Source organism: Microtus oregoni, unplaced genomic scaffold (genome assembly GCF_018167655.1).
Source record: "Microtus oregoni isolate MIOR12 unplaced genomic scaffold, Mior012 000016F_ref0000370, whole genome shotgun sequence".
Classification (NCBI taxonomy): domain Eukaryota; kingdom Metazoa; phylum Chordata; class Mammalia; order Rodentia; family Cricetidae; genus Microtus; species Microtus oregoni.
In genome coordinates, this window is record NW_024543075.1 from 29,467,648 (window position 1) to 29,494,076 (window position 26,429).

At 40.9% G+C, this 26,429-nt stretch overlaps 1 protein-coding gene across 5 annotated transcripts in view; it reads left to right on the forward strand.

Moving 5' to 3' along the window:
* Positions 1-26,429, forward strand: part of Sox6 (SRY-box transcription factor 6) — a 560,562-nt gene that overhangs the window by 437,892 nt on the left and 96,241 nt on the right. For 4 of the 5 annotated variants that reach the window (XM_041666382.1, XM_041666383.1, XM_041666385.1 and 1 more), the window contains 2 exons: positions 1,503-1,626; positions 11,312-11,391. In XM_041666382.1, coding sequence (XP_041522316.1) covers positions 1,503-1,626; positions 11,312-11,391 — 204 coding nt within the window. The remainder of the gene's footprint in view (positions 1-1,502; positions 1,627-11,311; positions 11,392-26,429) is intronic. The other variant, XM_041666381.1, reaches the window with a different exon arrangement.

The following is a 26,429-nucleotide window of genomic DNA, read 5'->3' on the forward strand; positions in this document are numbered from 1 at the left end:
TAAAGGTGAGACATGGGCACCAGGGGCTCAGCACCAGTTTGAGCAGGCTAAGTGTGTTCTCCCATGGACAAAGCTTGGGCTTAGCTCAGCTAAAACAGAAGAAACAGCTGCTCAAAGCTACTTTCTGTCACGCCCCGCTGGCAAGGTAGTAATTGCACAAAGACCTTTTTATTATAAGTTGATTTTCCTGAGAAATGAATTCAGAAAAATACTGTAAAGTGTTTATATTTTGCTTGCCCTTTATTAACCCACATCTTGGGGTATTCCCCAGAGAAAGACTGTTGGCGAATGAAACCTCTCAGACCTGCACAGACACATGTGCACGATGTCCCTGGCTGGGAATGGCCAGGGCCAGGAGAAGGCAAGCTGGTACTGTTTAGATAGGGGCATCGCTCATATATGGTATTTTGCCTAAAGAAGAGAATTAGGAATTTAGGCCGAGGAACCATTTGGGTGTGTGGAATTGTTGGCAAACATTTCTATCTTAAATAGTATATAATGTAGCCCTTTCCTGCTTTTAAAAAGCCATAGATTTGTCTAAACCAAAAGACTGTGCCTTTTGGCACATTTCTGTTTTGATCTTGCAATGAGGAAAGTCCCATAGCTCAGCCTGTGGACTCAGACCCTAAAGCCAGGACAAAGCCTTCCCGCTCCACCGTGCTGGAACCAGGGCAGCATGCTAGAGCGAAGAAGGGAGCTAGGAGATTAAAATGTGGTTTCCAGGAGCATGATTCTGTCATAGCTCTGATTTCCTTTATATGGAGTACAAATACTGATGGAGAGTGAATATTTCTCTCTTTCGCATTTTTGTGGTCTTTGATACATTTATTGAGGTCAAATGAAATCTGATATAGTAGGATTTATTATGAGTTGTTCAGTGGATACAACTCCATAATTACTGAGCTACATGGCAGTGCATAAAGCTGACAAGCAATTTATATGTTGCATCGAGGTGTGTATGGCAAAGGATATTAGTTTAATTGGGCGCCAAGATATAGTAGCCTTAAATCTGAAGCTCTGTGTGTTTAATATAATGCAGCGAGGCTTTGGAAGAAGCTTCTCAACGAGGGAGACACAGCTTCTGAAATATATAACAATTAGACATTACTTTCTGGACCAGGACACTGAATACTTTTTCTCGACGACGCTCAGAATGCAATGCAGGGGAAAGGGCAAAGCCTCTCACTCACAGGGTGAGAGAAAGAAACATTTAGTTTTCTGTTCTTTCTTTAAGAAAAAGGGTGAGAAAAACAAGTCAGGAGCCATTAACCACCTAGTGGAAACAGGGGTGTGGTCGGGCTATGGTGAGTCCATGGCATGGATGTCCTGATGACATCTAAGGAGAGGCCTTAGGTGACGTTTGCCTGTATTTTCTCAAGTTCAGATCTGGAAGGGGTTAGAGGCAGGTGGCCGTGCAGGCACCAGAGCAGCTCCAGCAGTGGAAAACAAATGCTTTTGGCGACATCTGCTCCCTGTCTGATCACAGGCTCTCTTCTGTTTAGCAGGTTCAGGGGCACATGCCTCCGCTCATGATCCCCATTTTCCCACATGACCAGCGGACCCTGGCAGCAGCTGCTGCCGCCCAACAGGGATTCCTCTTCCCCCCTGGAATAACATACAAGCCAGGTAAGTGGAGAGCTGCGGCACGGTTTTGGAAATGCTCGGGCCCACATGTTTTTACTCAGTAGTCACAACAAACACAGGCGCATACAAGGGAGCTATGGATAAAAACACACACAAAACAGCCTATTTTAAAGTAAAACCAGGGCTGGGGAGGCGGGGCATTGTAAGAACTAATTCTTGTTAAACTGAAGTCTCTAGGACTTGGAGTTTCTTTGCTCACGTTTGTTTGTTCTGAACTCACAGATGGAGTCCTGGGCTGCTCTAGCTTCTCTCTGTAGTGCACCTTTACTGTTAGCTGTGTCTTCGGTTGCTCACGGATCCTGTTTTTCTCCCTTGAGCTTCCACACACTGGAAAACTAATCACATACAGTAGAAAACGCTGCTGTTATTTTTTGTAAGATTTCTTTCAGAATAAAAAAACAGCTAAAACTGCTGATTTAATTAGCTCACCACTAATGGTAAAGTTCTTTTTCATTTTGGTCTAAATAATGAAGCATTCAGTAATATTCTTCATTCATCCTTGAACCTCAAAAAAAAAAAAAAGCAGGTCACATAACCTTGTAGTGAAATATGCTTTGAGATGATTTAGCAAATGTTATGATTTTTCTTTTTTCCTCTGAGTTTACTGGACTCCTGGGGAATTCAATTAGGGGCATAATGGTTTGAAGCTTTTTCAGAGCCTCCTTGTAAACATGGCTTTAAATGTTTAAAGATAGGTTGCCAAAGGAATCCAATGTAAGAAAATAGCCAAGTACACAGAAGCCAACCTCAATTTCATTTGTGCGTTCTTTGTAAGTGACCCCAGCTCAGAAGTAGTGACCTTGTTCTGCTCATTAATAATTTCTGTGTCAAGTTCTTTTTAACACATTAACCTGATTATATGAACCACCTAGTCAGGGTATAGCCAATCTGAGGGCAGTGGTTTCTTTGCATATGTGGCTTCAAGTGTGAACAAAGGCATTTAAATATGCCTGACCCACAGATATAAACCTCCTCGCAGAGATGCTACAGGAGCAGATGGAACAGCCCGGAAGTCTGCCCATGAACGCCTCACTTGTGTTTGGTAGGGAATTCCCTTCCCTGTGAGGAAGGCATCTGGGGAGGCTCAGCTGATCCAAGGGATACCCGTGCTGAGGGACTGCTCCTTCTGAGGGCTGACAAAAAAAAAAAAAAAACAAAAAACCTTCAAACACAAAAAGGTCAAGGATAGGCTTTGGAAATGATAGGTGTACAATGATGTTGAAAAGTTCTGGCTTTCAAAACACATTGTATTCATTTTTTTCTTCATCATTAAATCTGTGCAGATATTCTAAAATCTGAGGTACTGCTGGTTTCCACATTTTAGATTAGGAGTGCTGGTCCTGTATTCCCATGAGGTTTTTAGAAACCTGAGTGGAAGAAATTATGTCATTCAAATTATTAAACATTTGATTTCCTACAATGGAATTCTCACAGCAAGTTACCCCTCCCTATAAAGTTGGCCTCCGCATTAGGTATAAGAGAGCACATGTCCATCGGCTCTGAGTTAGTTCTTTATGGCAACTTCGTTTCGACATTGATGTAAACTGAGTTTATTGTTTCATCTTGATTCAGAGCTGGCATCCCTGACCCAGTTTGGGGGAAGGCTTTCAGTATTTTTCTGAAACCAACAGACATTATCTGTTGGTTTAATATCCTCTGCAGCTCCAGACCACACATGGGCCTTGTTCTTTGTTATTGTAGACATCTTACTGTATGGTACTTAATTTGATTATAGCAATGGCGTCATTTCTCAGGGGTTAGATATGGCTATATGTTCATTGAATTAAGGTTGTTTCTCTCCCACCGGCGTTGTTGAGGCTGTACCATGTAAGATGGGAACAATTTGGTACAGGACTTAGTGACTTTTCAGTAAACTCAGAGATGTGTACTTGGATAGCAAAGATGTGCTTGGTTAGGCTGGCTAACCCTGTTGAGAGCAGCACAGTGGGGTCAGGTTTGTAGGAAGAGTCTTACTCACAGGCAAGCTTCTATTTCAAGGTATTTTCTATTAACCTAAATCTTTTATCAAATAATTTATGCAGAATTTTAAGTTCTTTAATATTTTGGTTAATCTAAACTTTATTATAAATACAAGCTATGTTTGAAATGGATTAAGCACTCTTAAGCTGTGAGTAGAGAATTTACAGATTTGTGAAGCTAAGCCATGCAGTCTTTGGTCATGACAGGCATTGGGGTGAACACTGTTGGACTGGAATCTGGACAAGCAAACCTTCTGCCCCAAACTGAATCCTGATCACTTGACTTGAAATGTATATGAGCAACTATAAGATATGGAGACAGTGGCATTCATTCCTATCTGGGCCCCTAAGTGAGAAGAGGAACAAGTACTTCCTTGTCTTTATAAAATGGAATATAAAAGCCTTTCTTTTTGCTTCTTCCATCTCTCCCTCCTGGAACTGCAATATTTTCCTGGTGTTTTGAGCTGAGGAAACTGATTCACCTGATTGAACAACTGTCTTGATTGCCAGAAGCAAGGACCATTGTGGGTTGTCTCTCTCTGCTTATTGAAATTGGCCAAATTGAATCCTACGCTAGAGTAGTGTCACGGACACATTTAGGGCTCCGAGCCTTCGCTCCCCTCCAGGTGATCTGACTGTGTCTCTGGAAGTTTCAGGGTGCCAGCTATGGTGCCCACCACATGAGATCTTCCATCTCCAAGTAGTTGAGGAAGCTTGCTGGCAGGATACGGTATAGGAAGCATCTTCAGGGGGCATCTCTTAGACTGGCATTTATAGAAGTAGCTTTAATACATTCTAATCCCTCAATTTTATTCTTATTTGGTCCTATAATTAGAGACATCTTTCAGATAGGGATTCACTAGGGCCCAGGATGTTAAGTTGCTCTGCTTGCTCTCATTTATGAGTCCTAAATGCAAAAATCAGAGAGACAGTAACCACATTTGAGCATGGATGCCTGATATCAAAGGAGAAAACCCCTTCACAGTTGCCAGCCTGAAAAATAAAACCATGTCCAACCTGCTTTGTATTCCAAGGATGAGGCAGTTGAGATTTTAAAGCCATTATGTGCCTGGACCCTGCAGGTACTCCTTGTTCTACGCTGTAGCTAAGGCTTATTGTATGGCTGCTGTGTAAGAAAAAGTCATACACAAAATATAGAAATTGGATATCCATATGTTTTGCAAGTGGGCATCCAGTTTTTCTCACACAATTTGTTGAAAAAACCACCCTCTTCCTTTTAATGGTTGTGACACCTTCTCAAAAATAAATTAAATGTATGTGTGAGGGTTTATGTCTGGCTGTTCACTCTGCTGTGCTGGCCAGCTTGTCTCTGTGTCAGTACAGTCCTGTAGCTTTGTAGTCAGTGTTCAGGTGGCGCTAGTCCTCTGCCTTAACTCATCTTTTAAGAGATTGTTGCAGTCTTGAGGGACTCTTGGAATTAGGCATGAGCTTAAAAACTGCTCTTTTCTGTTTTGTGTAAGGGGTTATTGATATGGATTGCCTTGAATATGTTGATTTCTTTGAATAGTCTTAACATCATAATAATGTTGTCTTCTTGTCAATACAGATACTTCTTTTTGTGTATATCTGTCTCTACTTCTTTCATTAAAAAATATCCACTAACAAATGAAGATTGTACGTATTTCTGGTGTCCCCCGTGATGTATGTTTTGATACATGGATAGATTATATAATGTTCAACCGGGTAAGCCTACCAATATCCTCAAACATTTGTAATTTTGTTTTCATGCTGGAACACTTAAAGTCCTTTCTGAAATACATACTTCCTCTTTATTGTGACCTGCAGTCATCGTCCTGGGCAGTGGGATGCTGGGGCTTGTTTCTCCTAACAGCATCTTAGTACTTATTGATCAAACTGTCTTCATGCCTTCTCCCCTTTGAGTTTCCATGACTCTTTGACAATCGCTGTTCTACCTCCAATTTCTATGACATCTACTGACTTTAGATTTCTACATATGAACAGGAGCATGCAATCCTTGTCCTTCTGTGCTTTGGCTTGTTTCTCTTAACACAATGGTCAGTTCCATGCATGTTAACACAAATGACACACTTTATCCTTTTATGGTTAAATAGTGCTCCATGTTTGTGTCCACATTTTCCCCCACTTTTTTCAGTTGGTGGACACTTAGGCAATTTTATGACTTCATTATTTATTTCAACAGTGTTTTATAGTTTTCAGGGTGTAACTCTTTCCATCTCTTTGGTTAGATTTATACCCAGGTGTTAAATTCTTTTAGGCAGCATTATAAATGGAATTTCTTTCTTAATTTCCTTTTGGCTTATTTATATTTACTCTTGGCATAAATAACTAAATTGAGAATTTTTCTGTTAATCCTAATACGTGTATACGGGGTGTATTATATGTGCATATACACATATATATGAATTTGTGTGTGTGTTCCAAAATAGATTATTTTTTACTCTTCCTACCAGTTTTGATGTCTTTCCATCTTTTTATTGTGCAGTAGTACTGGATGGAGCTTTTAAGACAGTGATGACTGGCACCAGTGAGATGGGTATTGTTTGGTTCCTAGTGTCTCAGGGGAAGCTTTTAGTTTCTTGCCATTGAGTACAGTGTTAACTTGATATCTTTAATTAACTCTCGGTCATTATGAATTTTTTTCTTTTACTCAGAGTTCTAGAGTCCTCATCACAGAATGGTTAAGTATGTTTTTTATATAAATTTGAGATGATCATGCAGGACTCCCATACACACCTTTGTTCTATTATGTAATACAGTTAATTGATTTGCTTAGATGGAACTACCTTATAATTTCTGGGATAAATTCTACTTGTTATGGCAAATAATACTTCCAATATTCTGTTGGCTTGAATTTGCTCATGTTTTCTTAAGGATACTGCATTTACATTCATAAAGAATATTGGTTTTAAATTTTCTTTTCCTGTGACATACTTATCTGTCGTCAAGCTATTTGATGCCTTATAGAATAGAAAAGAAATATTCTCTTCTATTTTTTGGAAGGGTTCATAAAGGTGGTATAAATGCTTCTTCAGCATTTGACAGAATGCTGGGGAACCCTTCTAGTCCAGTCATTTCTTTTTTTGGGGTTTTGATCACTAATTCCATTCTTTTCTTGTTATAGATTTGTTGAGATTTCCTATTTGAGCTTAAGTAGTTAGGTAATTTTTGTGTTTTCTGTTTCTTCTGAGTTGTTTAATTGCCTGGCATACAATGCTTATAGTTGTTAGCTGATTTTTCTTTTATTGCATACCATTTGTTGCCAAGATAACCCCATGTGTGTGAGTAATCTCATTAATTTTTATAACTACCCTAAGATATAAGTGGGGATAAATTGTGTTATATTTTATTAAATGAAAAGAATAAAATAAAAATTTTAAGTGTTAATTAAATTTTCTGGAGCTTCACATCTCAAAAACAATGGTTTTAGCACTCAGGCTAAAGTTCTCCAGATGGATAGCTCATACTCTTGGGAGAATAATAGAAATGGATATGATTTAAAGGAATGTTTAAACTTTTTGTTTAAAATATAATTTTGAGTGAGTTTACCAAAACAGCATCTTACAATGCCAGCCATTGCTCTTTCAGACTATTTCAAAGTAGGGGCGCATCACCAACATTGGAACATAGATTAATGCAATCCATATATCTAGAATGAAAGCATTTCTGCCATGCTCCCACCAGTGCCTCTATTTTTAGTGTGAGTGGTGAGGTCCAGCAAGAAGATATACTCACCGGTGTAGCCCAACCTGTGAGATCATCAAGGTTTATTTCCTGGGTCTTCTCGTGTACGGAGCTCCTGTCACAGATGAGCCCTAACTAGACATGAGCTTTGAGTTGTCATCTGAGTTGACTTCTTATGGGGATGGTTTGTATCTGTTCATTCAGATTCACTTTCTTAAAAGTGCCACGATTTTCACGTGGTTGGCCAAGGGTCTAAGATGCAGCCACAAAATAAGTGATAGGATAAATGTGGCCATGAGTTTCAGCTTTTTAAGAGGTCTGTGGGACAGTCTATGTGATAGTAAAATGAATAAGTAAAACCAAGCAAAAAAATCTTTTCACTTGTGCTAGTACTTGATGAATAGAAGAGGAATTTAGCAGGAGAAATGAGAATATGCTGGTTTCAGAAATGCATATCCTAATGTTTTCTATTTTTGTGTGCCCTGAACAAAGTGAAAGCAGTGTGTGAGAGCTTTAAATACATTGCTTATTGTCTGCAAACCTTTGCCACAGTGCAGAATCATGCAGGGCTAAGTCTGGACCTGCTGGATCTTTGCAGAGGACCAAGAGATGATGTGCAAAAGTGACACATTCAAGTCTGCATTAGAAACTTTAGTATAGTGGCAAGAACAATGGTACCCCATGAAAGTATGGCCCATAGGTTTGTCAATGTCCTGTGATGCCACCATAATAATTTGTGAAGTTAGGGGTGTGTAACATACTGGTCTTCTGTGTAAGAGGGTGGGAAATGAAATAGGAGACTTTATTCTTTTACTGAAGAATCTGAGTCCTCACTTCTAGTTCTGGGATTTTTTTCCCTCCTACTCTTCCCAAGTCTCAAAATGACTTTTACAATGTGTTAATATCAATGATTTAGAAATCTAAGAATCTACAACTCTCCCAACCCCTTGCCTCTCTGAAGAATGAAAATAGATGGACAGAATTTTGCTGTGAGCTTTTGACTGTGTTTTTTTGATTTTTAAATGACTCCTTTTAGAAAGTAGGATTTATATATGAAATGTACCCATAAAAAATATTCTGGAGGTGTCTAGTGTGTTCCAGGTTCTTGGGATAAGTTTGCCTCCTCTAGTGATTAATTAAATGCACTAAGGTTTGGGCTTTTCTCAGTGTCTCTGTAAATTTAAGAATTTACTCTCTCTCTCTCTTTCACTCGGGACTCTTGGTGTGGAGGGAATGCCAAAGGAATGCTGCCTGTTTTGATGAATGAATTCAGTGCCAGCCACATTTATGCGGGTCTCAATTCTGTTTTGTGCTCACGCTACAAGCATAGCAAGATGGTCAGAAGATGGACTTTTAGAGTGACCGCTGCATTTCAGATTGGTGTTTGGGGATTGTCTTTTTAGACTCGAGGTAACAAGGGCCAGATTACAGTCATGTCTAAAGTGAACCTGTTCCAACAGGCTGCCTCTTTCTTTGTACAAATTTAAAAAGAATGGTCCTCATGCAAACATTTCACATCCAGAAACAAATTTGAAAAAAAAAAATTGCTGCAACATGTTGGCTGATTCCCTGCCAAGTCAGCCACTGCAAACTTTCCTTGATCGACTTTTCCAAAGAACATTAGAGTGTGTAGAAGGAAGTGTGTGACTTTATCACAAACTAAACTCGTATTGCCCTGAAATCCCCCTTCCTGTTACAGTTTTTCTTCCTCTATGGTTTACCCTCATCCCCCTTCCCTGCCTTTATACTCCCCTCCCTCTTCTAACCATCCTTGGTGATATACTCCATTGCTCTAATGTATTCATTTTGACTTTTAGTACTGATACAATGATGGGTTCTGGAGAAATAGCTTTCTGAAGATCTATTCAGATATGCAGATTCAAACCCGCAGAAAGGTTAAAAATATTTTGAAAATATGCTTGTCAACAGTGGAAAGAAAGCTGTTTGTAGCCAGCAGGTGAGCTGGAGAGTACTGCAGGGTGTGGTAGAGATAGTCATAAATTAACTGGCAAGCCAGAGACCATGTAAAAAGCCGACTATTTCACGGCACAGTGGCATGGCAGCTATGGAGAAGGAGTGCCCTGGGGAATTCTTTCAGAGTTTGATTTTTTAAAATATGTTTGACATGAAAAATGTTTTAGTACAAATAAAGCCACTGGTATTAAACTTCCAGGGAGGGGGTTGTGGTGTAGAGTTGCATGAATAATGCATGACATTTAAAGAAAGAACAGCTTTAAAATGTTTGGGGAGGAGGTCTGTGTTGATGGGTGGAACAGTTATTTTTTCCCCTCTATTTTTGAAACATCATTAATTCAGTATCATTTGTGTTTTTTTTAAAAAAAGCTCATAAGATATCCACCAAAAGGAAAAAAAAATACCGTTTGACTTAGATCAAGATATTCTTTCTTCAGATAATTTAGTTTAAATATCAAGACGATCAGTAGACTTATTTAAGCATAAAGTGATAGTCATTTACTATAAAAATAATTTTGCCTAGTTATTTTTTTTAAAAAGCTCATAGAGTAGGACAGACTCAAATCAACCTCATGGAAGGGGAAAAACAAGGTCAGATATTTTGAACATTACTCCATAGGAGACCAGCACAATGTGGCGTTAGCAAGTGCACTGCAGCAGCACCCCGTTTGCAATCAGAAGCCAATTGTTACTGAACTGTGCACAGGCGCACACTGTGCTCAATGGTCTGATGAGGTATTATGGATATGACGCAAAGAGACTGTGCAGATCAGAAGCTAACAATTTGTTAAAAGTGAAAGCGACTTAACATTTACATTGGGCCAGCTGAGTAGCACTTTACATGGCAAGCAGAACGAGTTCCAGGGAACCGGGGGTACCAGGCAAGCTGCAGGTGTTCGCGCCCATGCAGACAGAAAAACAAGAGGTTCTCTTGCTTTCTGGTTGACAGCCTCAGTGCCTGGAATTCTTCCTGCAATGTCTCTTCATTATTACATTCCGTGTTCAGTGTGGAAAAGTTCATGCAAAACAGCATGATTATTATACATGTCAAAAATGTGTGGGTGAACAGCCTATTAAAATATAGCCTAGAGATAGTGCATAACACTGACTTTAAATAAGTAGCTGGGACCAGAGTGCTACTACATTAAGTCATTGATATTGTGTGATTCATCCACAAATATTAATTTTTAGCTCACTTAACGCCATTCCAATATGTCTCTCATCCCCTTCTCTTGGCTCTTTGGGGTTCGGGTGATGGCCTGTGTTCTCAGGTGACAGGAGGTGTTTCAATCTCCTGGGTAGCTGTTGGCATGGTCTTGAAACACTCCCAGGTTTTCAGTGCAGACAGTCCATGCAAAATGTGTAGTTATTTAATTATCATCACTAAAAAGGATTCAGTCAGTGCCTGTGTGCCTGATTCTACACTAGGCTGCCCTACTCTAGTACTGGGGTTAAACCGAAAGACACAGATTTCCACTGTCAGTAAGGTGTCAGCATTTCACAAAGTGCCAGCAGGTAAGATTAGCCATATCAAAGAGGATGTTCTTTAAATCATGTTACTTACTTTTCATGAAATAAAGCTTAGCATTATGGTCAGCCACTAGCAAATAATCTTTTTTGGACTCTAAGACTACACTTTACCTACCAAACTCAAACTTTGTTTCTTCTAAAAGAAAAACCTCTTTTCACAGTGTGCTGAGCATCAGCCTGGCTTTAAGATTTTTTTTTTTTTGACTCTTAAAAAAATGATGTATTACAAGATTTGTAGTGGAGCGAACATGCTTGAATTGCACATTTAATTTTTTTCAACATCACATTCATGTTTTGCCAGTTTGCCTACCAGCTATCTGTTAACAAAAAGTTCCAAGGCGGCAGCGCAAGCCTGTGCCCAGCTAAGCCTTTTGTTTCTGCAGATGTTTGGGCTTAGGGCAATGTTGTAAAGCTCGGGCGAGCCAAGGACCATGTTTATACTTGTCTGCTGCGATTCCCCGTGCATTGTCTAAACCTGTGCGCATTGTTCTTTCCGACAGGTGATAACTACCCCGTACAGTTCATTCCGTCAACAATGGCAGCTGCTGCTGCTTCTGGACTCAGCCCTTTACAGCTCCAGGTAAGTGCCAGGAGGTGAAAAGAATGTGGGAGAAGGGCCAGTGCTTTAGTGGAAACCTGCAAGCCAGCTGTATCCTAAATAATGGCCCAAATGTTAAATCATGTTTTAATCAGTGTCCAGAGAATTAACACCTTATGTACTTAATGCACTGGAAATGGAAGAGAAAAAGACCAGTTCCAGCCGTCTTTAAAGGAACCCTGATGTCACAGTTTGGTACTGTGTGCTCTCTTTCAGAAAGTTAACAGTTTCACATTAAGGCTGGTCACTGAATGTGTTACCCTTTCCTTATCAGTGTTTCATCTGCCTTTCCATTATGCACAAATATACAGATTAGCTTGTCCACCGTCAGTTTTAGACCAGAGACTTTTCTTCCACGTAACTCATGGAATAAGGAGCCATTATTCTGAATTGCTTTGACTGTTTAGTGAAATATAGAAACACTGTTCCTGAGAGTGTAATGTGACATTGTTCTCACCAGGGCTGAAGGTCTAGGCATGAAACCCAACTTAGTTCAGGGTCAGCATCTTTTGTTTATCAAACTAATCATTTTTGGAGGCTGACCAAAAAATTATTTGCACCTTACATTCTTCATAGTAAAATGAAGTATTTTGAATAGGCCTGGGTGGCCTTTACACACTTTTAACAACCCCACTAGAGCCATAAATTGACTTTAAATATGAATATATTTAGTGGTAAAAACAAAGAGTCAAAGTTTTAGCATTTGATTAGTTAGAAATACATGATAAGTTAAATTTCCACACAGTTCGAAGTTCCTTAAAGACAGTCTTTGTTTGATTTTATTTGAGCTTTCCTTTTGAATCTCGGGAGGAACTTCTTGGACAGATAGGGTTTTTGTGTAGCTACCGCCTGTGAGACGTGACCATAAACACAGGCCACTGCCGTAACAACGATGAAAACAAACAAACCCCAAAACTAAAAACATTTTCTGTTGGGGCAGTAGGAAGAAATTTTGCAACACTGGAGAAGTTTCTGTGACAAGCCTCACATTGGCAGCATAAAATTGTCCTGACGAGAGGTACCTGGGACAGGGGCATCTTGGCAGCAGGATGTCCTGCTGCTTCTCTTCACAGTCATTTGCTTTAGACTCCCAACAGTGGGCTCCCAGGGGAAGGTCTAAAAGGGGTCCTCCCATGGGTGACTCTACTCTAGTTCTCCTGGCCCCGCTGTGACTGTGCAGTAGGCGTTCTCTTAAGTTAGAGACGGGGGAAGTCCTCTCTGGCTGCTCCTCTACCCAGTTTCTGTACAACAGAGACTGGGTCTAGGCCTGCGTTCCATCTTTTGATGTGGTCTATACCCTGCATTGAATTCCATGTTGTCTCATGAGTTCTGACAATATGTTTTGTCTTTTTTTTTTCTGAATATGCCATTAAACAGAAGGGTCATGTCTCCCACCCACAAACTAACCCAAGGCTAAAGGCCATAAGTGACCGTTTTGGCAGGAATTTGGACACCTTTGAACATGGTGGTGGCCACTCTTACAACCACAAACAGATTGAGGTATGAATGCTTCTGTTGGTGCTTCTTTGGGTGGGGGACTGGATGGTTCCAGCATATTCTAGCCTTTTGAAAAGTGACAAACAGCCTAAATGCTAAAGCTGGTCTCTTCTTCTTCATTCCTAAGGATGCTTTTCTTTTTTTCCCCTTAAACTAGCTATGTTTTGCCATGTTTTTGCGAGTGGTTTCAAAGCTGTCTTTCCACACTCCTTCCAGTTCTTGTGTATGCTGTTGTAATGTTTAACAAATACTTAAACTTTAAAGATCATTTTCCATTTGACCTTACAGTCCCTGTAACCTTGATCAACTATGGTGCTGACTCTATAGTTCTACAGCTGAGGGCAGAGAGATCCAGAGAGTCTACCACAGCTGTGAAATACTCTGGGTGTTGGGGTGACTACCCACAGTTGCCTAACCCTGTCTGAGTTGGTTTCCTTAGTTTTCTCTGGTTGAAGTTGGGTGCCTGGGTCTGCCTGGGCTCACAAGTTTCTTGGATGCCCTTAAAGTGTTTAACTACCCAGAAAAATGCTCTTTTGTGTTGTTGGAAATTTATACTCTCTTTGTCTGTGTCCCTTAGAAGACGACATCCTTCTCTGCACAGGAGCTCAGCCCTCCTCTCTGTAGTGCCACACTGGATCCCTCTCCTGTATCAATCATTAGCGTCCCTCTCTGGGACTGTCAGATATTGTAGGGCTGCCAGGGAGCCACTGATTTTAAAAAAGATTAATTTTCTGAGTTAGATCAAATACCAAACTTTATATTCTAACCCAGATGAGAACCTTTACCTAATTCTCTCCTCTAAAAACACTCATTGTATCTATGCTCAGCCCTTTGGTCCTGTCAGTGTAGATACATCAGTAATCTCTGACTTTAGATATGATCTCCTCTGCCACTTTTCAATCCACCTGTTCGGAAAATGATGAGGTGACCACACCTAAGAAGAAGGAGGACAAGATAAAACGCCACCTTAAAATGTCCCAAAGACAAGCTGCAGTACTCCCTGTTACTTCCCAGTGATGGGCGCAGGAGGACTGGGGTTTCCACTCTGCCATAACTAGACTCAGATGGGCTCAACACCTGCTGTCTTCTACACAGCCGGAAAAGAGTTCTTTCAAAGGCCTTATGATGGCTATAGAAATGTACCATGTCTTTGTGAAAACCAGCTTGATCCAGAGAACTAAAGAGAAGTGTGTAGAGATTGGGGGCATCTGTGTGACGGTAGATAGCAGGGTGACACACTCAAGACACAAAGCACAAGAGCTCTACGTGCCTAGGAGATTGGGAAAGCAGGTGACCTTGTCTCACTCTTTGTCTTTCAAAGGTCCTCTCTAGGGATATTGCGCTCTGAGCTTCCTCCTTCCTTTAGCTAGGTTTCCACCAAATCTCTCACGTTACCCCATGCTTCACCTGCTGATATCCCCCATCACAGGCACAAATGCTTGTTGTGTCAGATCTGGCTTCTGGAACCCCTTTTGTCATACACAGGGGTACCATAACTTTCCAGAGTCACAAAGGTGCTGACTGAGAAGCTAGTAAGATGTCACTTGTCTATCACTTTAATTGGGCTAGATAGCAAACCCATTCAATGCATGAGCTTTTATAGCTTTGTAGTTTAAGTGTACCTGGTTTGAGAGTATCCTGAGATTTTATTTGTACTATGTTCTCTTGCCTCCATTAAAAAATTTATTTACTTAATTTAAAAATTTCATGATAAGTTGGTTGGTGGTGGTGTACACATTTAATGTCAGTGCTCTGGAGGCAGAGATAGGTGAATCTCCCTGAGTTTGAGGCCAGCCTGGTCTACAAAGCTAGTTCCAGGACAGCTAGGACTACTCAGAAAAACCCTGTCTTGAAAAATGAAAGTTAACTTATTGTAATGAACTCACAAATAAAACCATCACCTAGCTGGCTTACGGAAGCCACTCCCAAACGCCCTGAGTCCCAGTGAGCTTCACACAGTTACTTTGGCCATTTAAGCTTCAACTAGGGCTTTACACTTTCACTGTAAGCTAAATGTTTATGTACTTATCCACCACAAAGAAAAAGTACAACTGTTGAAGTAAGAAGCGGCAGGCTGCGTCCCAGGCACCCGGCCGCCCACATGGCTAGCTTAGCTTATGCCCCGAAATAATTACACGGAAACTGTATTCTTTTAAACACTGCCTGACCCATTAGTTTCAGTTTCTTATTGGCTAGCTCTTACATATTGATCTAACCCATTTCTATTAATCTGTGTAGCCCAAGAGCTGGCTTACCAGGAATGATCTTAACCTGCGTCTGTCTGGAGTGGGAGAATCATGGCGATTCCCTGACTCAGCTTCTTTCTCCCAGCATTCCATTCTGTTTACTCCGCCTACCTAAGGGTTGGCCTATCAAATGGGTCTAGGCAGTTTCTTTATTAATAAGAAATCACTCCCACATCATACAACAAAGCTGAAACTAGAAAAACAACTAGTTTATATCCTCTTTCATAGCTCCTGTATCCTTTTGCCTGCGTTCTGTCTGTTCCTTGTTACCCAATATTACCTTATCTTGGTTTTCTTTCTAAATGTTATACTTTATCCACATTTATAATTGTCTGTGTATAGAAGTGTATACCTCGTAGATTAAATCTGATTCTGAGAAAGGATATGTGGTTTTACCGTTCCATCAAAAATATTATTTTCCTGCGTGTCTACAAACCTTGATGTTTATTTCTGTGCTGCCCTGGCTGCACTTGTGTGAGATGCAGGTTTCCCAGGCTCTCTGGCTTGAGCATGGCGTATTTACCAGGATATCTTTAAACGCCACAGCAGAAACCTATATCTAAGCTGCTGGGCAGTACTGTTTAGAACAATATTAGACTATTTAGAGGAAAAACTTAATAACTTGCTTTATTACTGTTAAATCACCGCCTCTGTAAGTCCGGGTTCTCTTCCTCTCTCTGACAGGCTAAAATGTCATGGTTCTGTCAATCACTGGGGTCGTGATAAGCTGTGACAGTGCCTGCTCTCTGGGAGGAGCTCGCTAACAAACTGGCCCTCAGCCGATGCAGGCGCAAGACTTTCTCTACCCCTTGACTTTCCTTCAGAAGCTGTCATTTCAAATGTCAGTAAGTCTGCTCTTCAGCAGCACTAGCCACACCCTAAAGTCTGAAAGTTTGCATCCTGTGGAGAAAGGCATAAAAACTGAATGACCTTCTGACATTAGCATATTCCAGTGAGTCTTAAATTAAGGAAGACACCGAAAGCTTTTCTGATCTAAGGCCTGGTTGTCTCTGCCTCAGGGGCACAATATCAGGAGAGAGGAGGCCAAAGGTGCTATTTTTAGTTAAACAGTTCAGCAGATGGAGGGACGAATGCTCATATATCTGAAGGCTGGGGGGCTTGAATCATTAATTTTGATAATGTATTTAACCCTGGGAACAATCGGAAACTGTAACTCTAAGGTTACAATGCTTTTGACCTTTCCAGAACAGAGGGCACTATCCACGGTAAACAATATATTATATTGCTACTTACTCCGGGGCTCTCACCGTATACATTTCTGGACCACTTGCCATTTGCTTTCCGTAGCTGTGTTAGCACTGGTCCTTAAGTAAGTCAAAAAGAACGTTCAGAAAAGGGGACTAGAATAATGAGGCGGTCATGTAAATATGGCCTTTAAATAGACAGAATCTTAGATTCTGTCTGAAGAAAATACTGTCTCAGAACCTGACTTCTGGATTATATTTTTCATTTAAAAGTGTTTTCAGTGTATTGATTCATTTTATGTAGTAACTATCATTATGATAGATCCTAGGGTAATTTTGCTTTGTTTTGTGTTTAATTGGGAGCAATGTTGTCTCGTAGTTTCAGCTTATATTAAACACAATGTAGTCCCATGTGCAAAGTGGTACACCTGCCTCTTGCTGTCTTAGTAAATGACGCGTGCTTCTCTTCGGCGAATCCAGCAGTTAAACACCACACAGCTTAAGAATTTCTAATTAAAATATCTCCACATGTCAGCATATTGGTAATGTATTATTTTAATCCATTTATTTTGTTTATGAAACGGTGACATATGTTTAGATTGTGAAATATATGATCCTTAAAAATCATTTTATTGAAGAAAATTAATTCCTACAGTACTGTGTGGGTAATGTGTTCACTCACCCAGTCAGTCACTGGCAATGCTGCCAGTCTTAATGTTGAGTCGGCTCCCAGCTTCGGCATGCGCAGTCTTGAAACCTCACAGCTCTTTTCCTTATCATTTTTTCCTTCCTTTTTTCTCACTTGTGAATTTAAACCTGCTCTTCCACACACACTGCTACATATATCTATTACCCCTTTAAAAATATAGTGAATGGTGGGAGTGAATATTTATATAAAAGATTTTGAAGAGCAATGAAAATTAAAACCAGCTAGCTACCTTTTCAAAGTTAGACAGTAATTTGTTTGTCAGTGGGGAGATGCTTGGGTCAGCCCTGAGATAAAGTGACTGTCAGCAGTTATTCCTCCAAGACAAGTAATTTCCCTCAGTGCATTGCTGACAGATTGCTCACTTCTCTGAATCACCAGAGGAAACAAACTTAATATTGTCACGGGCAGTTTCTGTCTTCATTAGCCCCCAAGAAGGATTTTCCAGCATTCCAAGCCCACCAAGCTTTAGTTGGACCATATTTTAACAAACTGGTTCTTATAGTGGCAGCATAGGTAGTAGCCTAAATGGAGGAATTGGGTGTGGAAATTCAAAAAAATATCAATAGAATTAGGTTTTCACGTTTGTTGGTTATTCTGAGTGGCTTAGGGAGAAAGTCTTGCCAAGTTTATAAAGATGGAAGAGTACACTGAAGGTTTTTCTAAAATGAAAAGGAACACATTTGTTATTTAAACAACACTGTCAAATCCAGTGTTTCATGTGGAAAGAGAAGCAGTGTCCATTTGTGTGGAGAGTCTACATTGCTAAATTAGCTCCAGCTTCATCTGTTGGCTGTTGTGTTTAGGGGCTCTCTGGCTGCTCCAGCCTCATCATGGGGATAGGGACAGTAGGGCAAGTTAACTTTGCTGGATGGGCTTGAAAGCTAAGACAGAATTATCAGAGAGAGGCAGTGCTACCCACCCAGTGGAGAGAATGGGAATTGTTGACTCAGTTTGTCTTGAAGATATCAACCAAGGACCTGCACTTCTAGGAGCAATACTTGCCTCTTAATCAGCCCGCACTCACCCTCTCAGCTTCTTTTCTTGACTTTCAGGGAGCATGAAAACTTGAGAGAACCACAGCAGCTGGATTCAATGTGCCTTGAGCTAACAGAATCAGACCCTGAGCTCTAGTTCCTACCATGTCTTATTTGCTGTTTACCCAGCACTGTTTCCAAAATGCTTTCTTTTGACAGCCTTTAAATAGTGAGAAAAGCATAATATATATTCTCAGGGTTGCCATGAATAGCACACAGGATCATGAAGTAACTACATACTTCCCCAAATGCTGGCAATGAAATAAAATCTTTCCGACATTCTAAGTGCCTTAGAGTCATCTAACAGACAGAACTGCCGGGCACTGAACTCAGATTTAAGCTTTCTTTTCTTTCTTTTTGATGTGAAATCCCTTACATTTTCTGGCATTACATTTAATAAAACAAGTGAATGAATGAATGAATGAATGAATGAATGAATGAGTGAATTTTGTATTTGGTGGCATCAGGTCTAACCTTCTTCAAAGCCATTCTAAAAAGGTTTGGTCTTTTGCTCTATCTGTAGGGAACATGAAAACAAAGCCTTCATTTCCAGATGACTCTTGAAGTAAACATGCATGTTCTTGGGGAATCCTGATGGAGGCTGGAGGAATACAAATAAGATCAAGGAAGCTGCTAGATACAGAGGCATTCTCCAGTCTTTGGGAATCTGACTAGTTACTGTGGTTGGCAAAGTAGAAATTTGTACTCTTCCCAGTGATGAGTAATCAAGCATTGAGTGAAAGTTTTCTTTTGGATTGTTGGTTTTTATTTACTTTAAAGGTAGTGCCTGAAGTTGAGAGAGTTGGCTCTTCTCTCACAGATTCTTTACCTTTTGTTGTTATTTGAACTATGCCCTCAGAGATAGTTAGTAGAAGTCAGTACACTGAAAATGTAAAACCTGTGCAGTCTTTCTCTACTAATGTGAGGAGCCCCCCACCCCTGCAAGGAGTCACCCAGCTCCAGCCCCACCAGTCACTCCGCAATCAAGAAACTCTGCTATGCAAAAAATTGTCAGCCCTTACTTTTTTGGTGGCTTTTACAATCCATGATTTCAACCATCCATGGGGAGACAATGTTTTGAAAACTGCATCTCTAATGAATGTGTACAGGTTACACATAATACAACAGAGCAAGTGTTTGCATAGCATTTACATTGCATTAGGTGTTGTACAGGATTTAGGGATAAGCTGAAGAACATAGAAAGATATGTAAAGGTTGCATGAAGGGTCTTGAGCATCCAGAGATTTGGATATCAAAGTGGTGAGAACAAATCCCCCACTGATACGGAGGTCCTTGCATGTAAGTAAACAGTGACAGATCTTCCATAATAGCATTGCTATCATTGTTTCGCCCAGTAGCCTTGTAGCATCTTGGATTGGTTGTATCTACATACGTCTATACTGGAATTAGAGACACAGGATGACTAAGAGTGGGTCAGAAAGTTAGAAAGTAAGACATTCTGTGGCAGAAGAGGCCAATGACAGGACAAGTAAGTACAGTCAATAGTTGGGAAATTTGTACTGGAAAATGGAATCACAAGCTTATCTATCAGGTGACATGAGACTGATCAAGATCAACACATTTCTTAGTGGTATTTCAATAAGTGAAGAAGATGGAGAAGCTGGAGGGATGCAGAAATTTCCCTCCTAGACATAACCCAAGTGCACTGCAAAACTTCTTTCTTGCTGAGGGCTGGCATGTTTTGGTTAACCTCCCCGATCTACCTGTCTGCTTTCCTCTGGGAACTTTATATGCTACTTGTCTGCAGCTGTGTAGGAATCCTTCCAATTGTTATTTCCGGGAAATTTTGTAACAGTTCACCTCTACATAATTGTTTGAAACCATCTCAGTTTATTTTGGCTAGTCTAGATTATAAGACTTGTGATAATGAGTTATAATTTTATATGATAGATTGATGGGTTGATAGACATAATGTTACTAACACAGTGTTCGTTTTCAGTTCATGTAAACATCTACTCTGTGCTACATGCTATTTTATACATGTATAAAAATAACCATTGTATGTTCAAATCTTCATAATTTGTGACAGTAGTAGTTAATACATCAAAATTTTGAGAGGAATAAGTGCTCTCTTCCCCAAGTCTTATAAACAGACACAATTCCATTATATCAATAAGCAATTAATGCAGATATATCTAAAAAATTGCCTTGTTTACTATACTAAAAGGAATGAAAGCTGAGTAGAACTAAATGTATTTTCTATGATTTTATCTTCTTCATCCGTTGGTCAGGTGAATATTTAAGCTAGCAATCACAGTCACTAGAATTGAAGGCCCATGCTGCCTACACCATCAGCAGTGCTGAGCTTGAAAAAAGCATCCAGATACCAGGTGGATGCCAGGAAGCCCCTGCCCTCACTGAGCTTGCATTCTGCTAGGACAAAGAGAAGATGGAGGAAATCATAGGACCCGGCTATCACTCACTGTGGCAGAAATATCCTTGTCCACCTATCTGCCCATGGGCAGATGGTTACAAATCAAGACCCATTTGAGTACTCTGTCCTCAGTTTACTTTTCTCTGATCCTTAAAACTGCAAGTTTTAAACTAGCCAGCCAGTTCTGCTGAGAGCAGCCACAGCTCTCCCAATGGAACTGGGCACAGTATGTGCTTAGCTTTCAATAAGGAGGTGTTAATTTTTACTTCGACAGCATATAAATCTGTAAGAGTGATATGAATATGGTCATTAGCTTTTACAGGGGATACTTTTTCCTTAGAGCCAATAGTATGAATGAGGCCATTCTTGGCAGAGGATCTATATCTGGTATATTAAATAAATGATACAAAGGAAACCTGAATTCCTTTCTGATACAAAGCAAACAAAAGCTAGCTATAGACATCATTAAATAGGGCTATGTGTAATGATGTATGTACATAAAAACATCAAGCTGAAACCCATCACTCGCATGCTAACTGTGCACTGACTGAATATTGTGATGCTATGCATGTGTGCAGGTATGTACATGAATATACTTACATAGTACCTAGTTTCCGACTTAAAAAGCAATTCATATTTAGCCTTTGTAAGAAATGTTTTTAACATTAACACTATATGTTTAAAGAAGAAATGAAAACTCGGGCAAACTAAGTGACTTGGACCAGGTTCCTTACCTAGTGACAAGGTGGGACTCTAGTAGTGATGGAGTGTATTTTAGAATTTATTTCTCAGCGAGGCTTCTTTGTTTTAGACTCAGATGACTGGTGGTGACACAGTAGGAAGCCCCATACTGCAGGATGCATAACCATTTAGGAACTCCTTACACAACGTATTCCTTTGTTATGGTAGCATGTAAGTGAATGGAAGGTGATTTCATTACATCATAAAGGGGAAAAAATTTCAAAGTCAGTGTGGTCTTCTCCACACCCCCAAGAAGTTTATACCCTTTCTCAAATTTCCAGCTGTCTAGAAGAAACTTCAAGCTGAATAGAATTGAAGAAAACTGAGAAGGACTGTGAGGAAACTCATCTTGCTCCTTAGCTTTCTTTTGTCGGAGGAAACGCTTTGCGTGCTTCTGCTATGCGCGGTTCTATCCTTTGGAGAGCCTGGGGCCGTCTTACAGTTTGAGAGTTTTGATGAGTCTCCTGGAGGAGCTGGGGACTGTGTCCTTGGCCATCCCTCCCTCGCCCAGCCCTCAGATTGTGTTCAGCAGGTTGCTCGCCCGCAGAGGAAGCAGATGTTTGACCATACTGGAGTGAGCGCCTGCTGCATGAGGAGCTGAGCATGCCTCCTGACATCTGGCTGTGGCTGGGTCGCCATGCCTGCCTGGGGCCAGGTGGCCTCAGGAGCCAGGGCAAGAGAGCACCGAGCCTTCGCTGCTTGTCAAGCGATTAGTGCACTGGAGCAGCGATAATGCTGAATTACCACTTGGGCGCCTCTTTCCCAGGAAGCTCAGGACAATAGGAGAGTCAGGAAGGAGCGCTCGCAGTAAAGTCGCGTTCCGAGAGACGGGACTGATTATGGAGTATTAAAGAGCTTTACTTTAAACGATTTAATTTACAAATAGATCCAGACAGTGTATGAAACTTCCAGAACCATTAGTGAAGCAGCTGAAGAGTTTTCTAATTTAAAGTGGCCGGGACAGAAGCGCCGGTTCAGCAAGCTCCATTTTTAGAGTTTGGGCAACTTGTCCAGTTGACGCTGTAGACGACAGGGTGTCTGACACAAGGAGAAAATATGCTGATACTTGTGATGCTGGGGAAATTTTTCTAACTTGAGGGAAAGTAGACTTGGTAGGTAAGAAGCCAGCTGGCTCGCATGGAGCTTTGACTTCATCCACGTGAAGTCTGCATTGGCTCCCGAATGCCGAAAGCATCTGTTATGCCAATTTCCTTTATGATATGTGTTAGTTAAGCACAATGGATATGGAAATGGGGAGTTTAAAATGTGTTTTCTATGAACAGTTGTCACATTATGTTGCCTTGCCTCTTACAATTTTTCTCCCGTAAGATCACCACATCTGTGCCCCCAGGAATGTGTTGGGGAGGAACATTGTGTTGTTCTCGGTTAACCGCTCCCTTTCTATGTGATTTGTATTTAATTAACGCTGGTGAGAGGCTGGGGAAAGTGAGGGAGCTCCATTTTCCAAGTCTCACTCTGTTCAACTGGGAAAGAAATTTTAAAAAAGAAAGAAAGTCCTCTTTTCTGAATTTCTCTCTAAATAAGCTATTTTGCAATGGGCCATTTAATGCTCTAAGGGACAAAGGTATTGCTTCACTCACTGAATTGTATCAAGCTCTTTCTCTGAGGCCCCGTTTCAAAACTCAGTAGGAAAAGTGCTTTAGCATGGCATCCCCAACGGATTATCACTTGATCTGCTTGAAGAGAAATGCAAGTAAATAAGAAATCAAACTTTAAAATAAAAGGAGAAATGCTGCCTATGGCATTCTTTCTGCTTCCAGTCTCAGCAGCTCAGCTCCACACCACAGAACAAGAAGACACCCTCCTGGAGGGGGTGCTGGCCACCTGCTTAAGACATCTTCCTTACATACAGGATGTGCTGGCTTCACACTCCAGGGACTGTCCCCACACAGTGTATAGTTGTGGGATTGGCTCAGACCTAGCACCAGAGCTCACAATAGAGAGGCCTTATTCAGGTAGTGGAGGCCTTCATGTGGCTCCTTGGACGTAGGTACCTAAGTTTCCCATCCATTTACCAGTGGTCTTCAAAAAACAACATTTAGGAGTTGCAGAACAAAATGGACCTCTAGAATTTCCCTCTATGAAGACACAACCTACTAGTTCTGCACCTCCGTCTGCTGGGCTTTCCCGCCCTCTCTAGGAGACCTGAAGGTCACTATATATCAGGTCAGGGCGAGTGACTCAAACTGCAGCTTGTCGCATTTTGTGTAGCAGCTGGTTTGCTCTCTCAAAAAAAGAAAGAAAGACAAGCCACGAAAGTGTGCGAACAGGCTATGTCCTGCAAGTGGAGCTCAGAGGAAGGTTTTGAGAGTTCTTTCCTTTTGTATTCCCACTGTGGCTCTTAAAGATTGATCTGACCCGGATTGCCAGGTTTGTGCAGCCGCTGCTGTACCCCTGGGCCATCTTGCCAGTCCTAGTTCGCTCTCTTCTCAAGCTTTCTGATCTATGACTTAGTGAGTAGCTTGGAGGTTTTGTGAAAGCAGCACCTCCTAGTTCCACACGATCCTTGACGGAACCAAGTGTCCACTGACTAACTTCCTCTAAACCCCGTTCTCCTCACCTGTGAAATGGGACTCCCATCTCCTACTCGGTGGTCATGAGAATTAAAGGAAACCATAGGAGCACAAGGTCTGATACATGGTTGGATGCTCACTATTCTTTGCCTCTGGATCTTTGTACTTATATTGTAATCCACTTATTCATTTAACAAACATTTTTAAGTCGTGTACGATGTCATTCAGTTAAACAAGCAGGCTAAGCAATTTCCTGCCTTCTAGTCCAGGTGGGAAATCAAGCAATGAGCGGAAGTGAAGAGTGACGGGGGCAGAGAGCACAGGGTGTTCACTTGTTATAGGTGTTTGCCCACTTACAAAACTGTTTGAATCTAGGCACTGAAAAATATTTTCAGGTCATATCTGTATCTGATGCTTCTGACTTCAAAAATCAAAAAGTTCCAACACGGTGCATTCTAGTAGAAATCACAGCCCATTGGCAATTAGAGTACTTTTTTTTTTTTTTAAAGAAAAACCAAAGATGCAGAAAGAAAAAAAATTCACAAGTAAGATTGTTAAAGCCACAGATTTCCATAGCTGGAAAGATAGGCCTTGAGTAGTCTCAACTGCCAAGCCCTACTTCTAGCCTGTTACTTGAACTTGAGAAAATTAACGTTCCCAATCCCCAAATGCTTCTGTTAAGTGGCTTTAGGGATGATGCTGGTGGGGATAAGAAAATTCCTGTGGAAAGTTCTTTGTACACTGCCAAGTGCTATATGAATCTTTTGATTTTATGGTTGAAGAAATTGAGGTTCAAAGAGCTAGACTAGCTTACCTAAAGCTGCAGTGCTTTAGGTGAAGGTCTGGGTGAAGGTACAGAGAAGTGCAGGTACCAATGCAACCATTGCTTCATATAAGCAAGTGATGGCTGAATTGAGAAAGACAACCAAGAAGACAGTATATCTTATGTTGTTACCTATTTGGAGTGATATAGCTCCTAGGTGTGTGTGTGTGTGTGTGTGTGTACGCTTGCATGCTGTGGGGGAGAGTTTGCATTTGGTTCTACCGATCTAATTGTTTATCCATTAAAAATACCAAAATAAGACTCCGCTATAGTGCTGGTAGTCTTAATAAATGATTATTTAGTTCACTTACACATTAATTTCCTAAATGTTTATTAAATGTCTACTACATAGTAAGCACCTTTTTCTGTTTGGGATATAGTAAGATCAATAAAACTCAACCTGTGCCCTCTGAGGGCTCATGACCTAGCAAGCAATATAATAATTGTTAAAATAGATATGTTCCCAGTTTGAAATTACTGTGGGAGGAGGAAGTACTTAGCGCTGCCTGGGGGAGTTCTGGCAGACTTCCTGGGTGAGATGCTGGCAGTGTTGACTCCTGGAAAGAGAGTGTGGGGAGAGAGGTGCAATGGCAGGAACCTGAAGAAGATGCCCAGACAAACAGAGCAGCAGGGCGACGTGTGGACAATAGCAGCAGGCAGCGTGGCACCTTTAGAAGTATTTGGTCTAGGTGGAGTGCGCAGGAGCAATCAGAGGTGAGACTGGAGAGGTCAGCATGGGGTCAGAGAACAGCATGTCTTTCACTCAATGTGAGGGGATCAGCAATGCCTATAGTAGATGTGATTTTACTCACACCAGAAACACTAAAACAGTATAAGGTCTACTGAACAACTTTAGTGAGTGCTATTCCTCTATTAATTTGATCTCTAGTTTTCATTTCCCATTATACTGGATTTAATAGTTAGGGGACTGTGTTTTGTAAAATTGATAGTCCCTTCAGAACAATGGTGCCCTGTGGCAAGTGACACTGTACAAATAGTGTAACGATACACGCTGAATAAACAACACTGGGGAAGATTGACACAAAGCCAGGGTCCAACCATTTCCTGGGGATTTGGGGAAATCCCATAATCTGCAGTTTGTGCTCAATCCAATCAAACTGCTTCTCAGTGAGCAGGCCTGGATACTCTTATTCCACTCAACATGTAACAAGAAGTTAAATCTGGAGAGAAAGGCTACGGTTCTTCTCATTGTTAACATGCTGTAACTCTGCCCCTTTCTGGAGTAATAAAATGTTCCTTGGCAGAGGTCAGGATCTCTGTCACTGACTTATTTAACAGATCCTCCTAACATCTGTCCTGCAGACTGCGTACTTTATTAGCAGACAAGAGACCCAGCAGCCGCAGCCTGCTGTGTACCTTTTCCACATCCACACAGCTGTGGATTAACTCGGACTCACCAGAAGAAGATCAACCAGAAGGGACAGTAACTGTATTGGTTGATTCTAAAAAGGCAGGAAGAAAGAGCAGAAACAAATATTGCCTGAGAATCATTCAGTGTTTTTAGGGTGACAATTAGCAGTCTGTTTGAAAAGAAATAAAAGTAGCTATTTAAAAAAAGGGGGGTGGTCTATTCATATCTGTGTGGGAACTTAATCAGGCTCTGTTTTCCAACGTCGATGACTCCGCGTCATACCAGGTCTGCAACAAGAATCTGCCTTTTGTGCGCCGATAATGTGGAAATGATAAAACTTCCTTGAAGAGACATACGTGTTTATGTCACGAGGTGCCTTACTTGACAAAATGCTTTGTTCTTCTCATACTTTTCACACAGCATTTCATGCTGAGATGAGGCTGAAAGTCTCTGGTTAGCTAGAA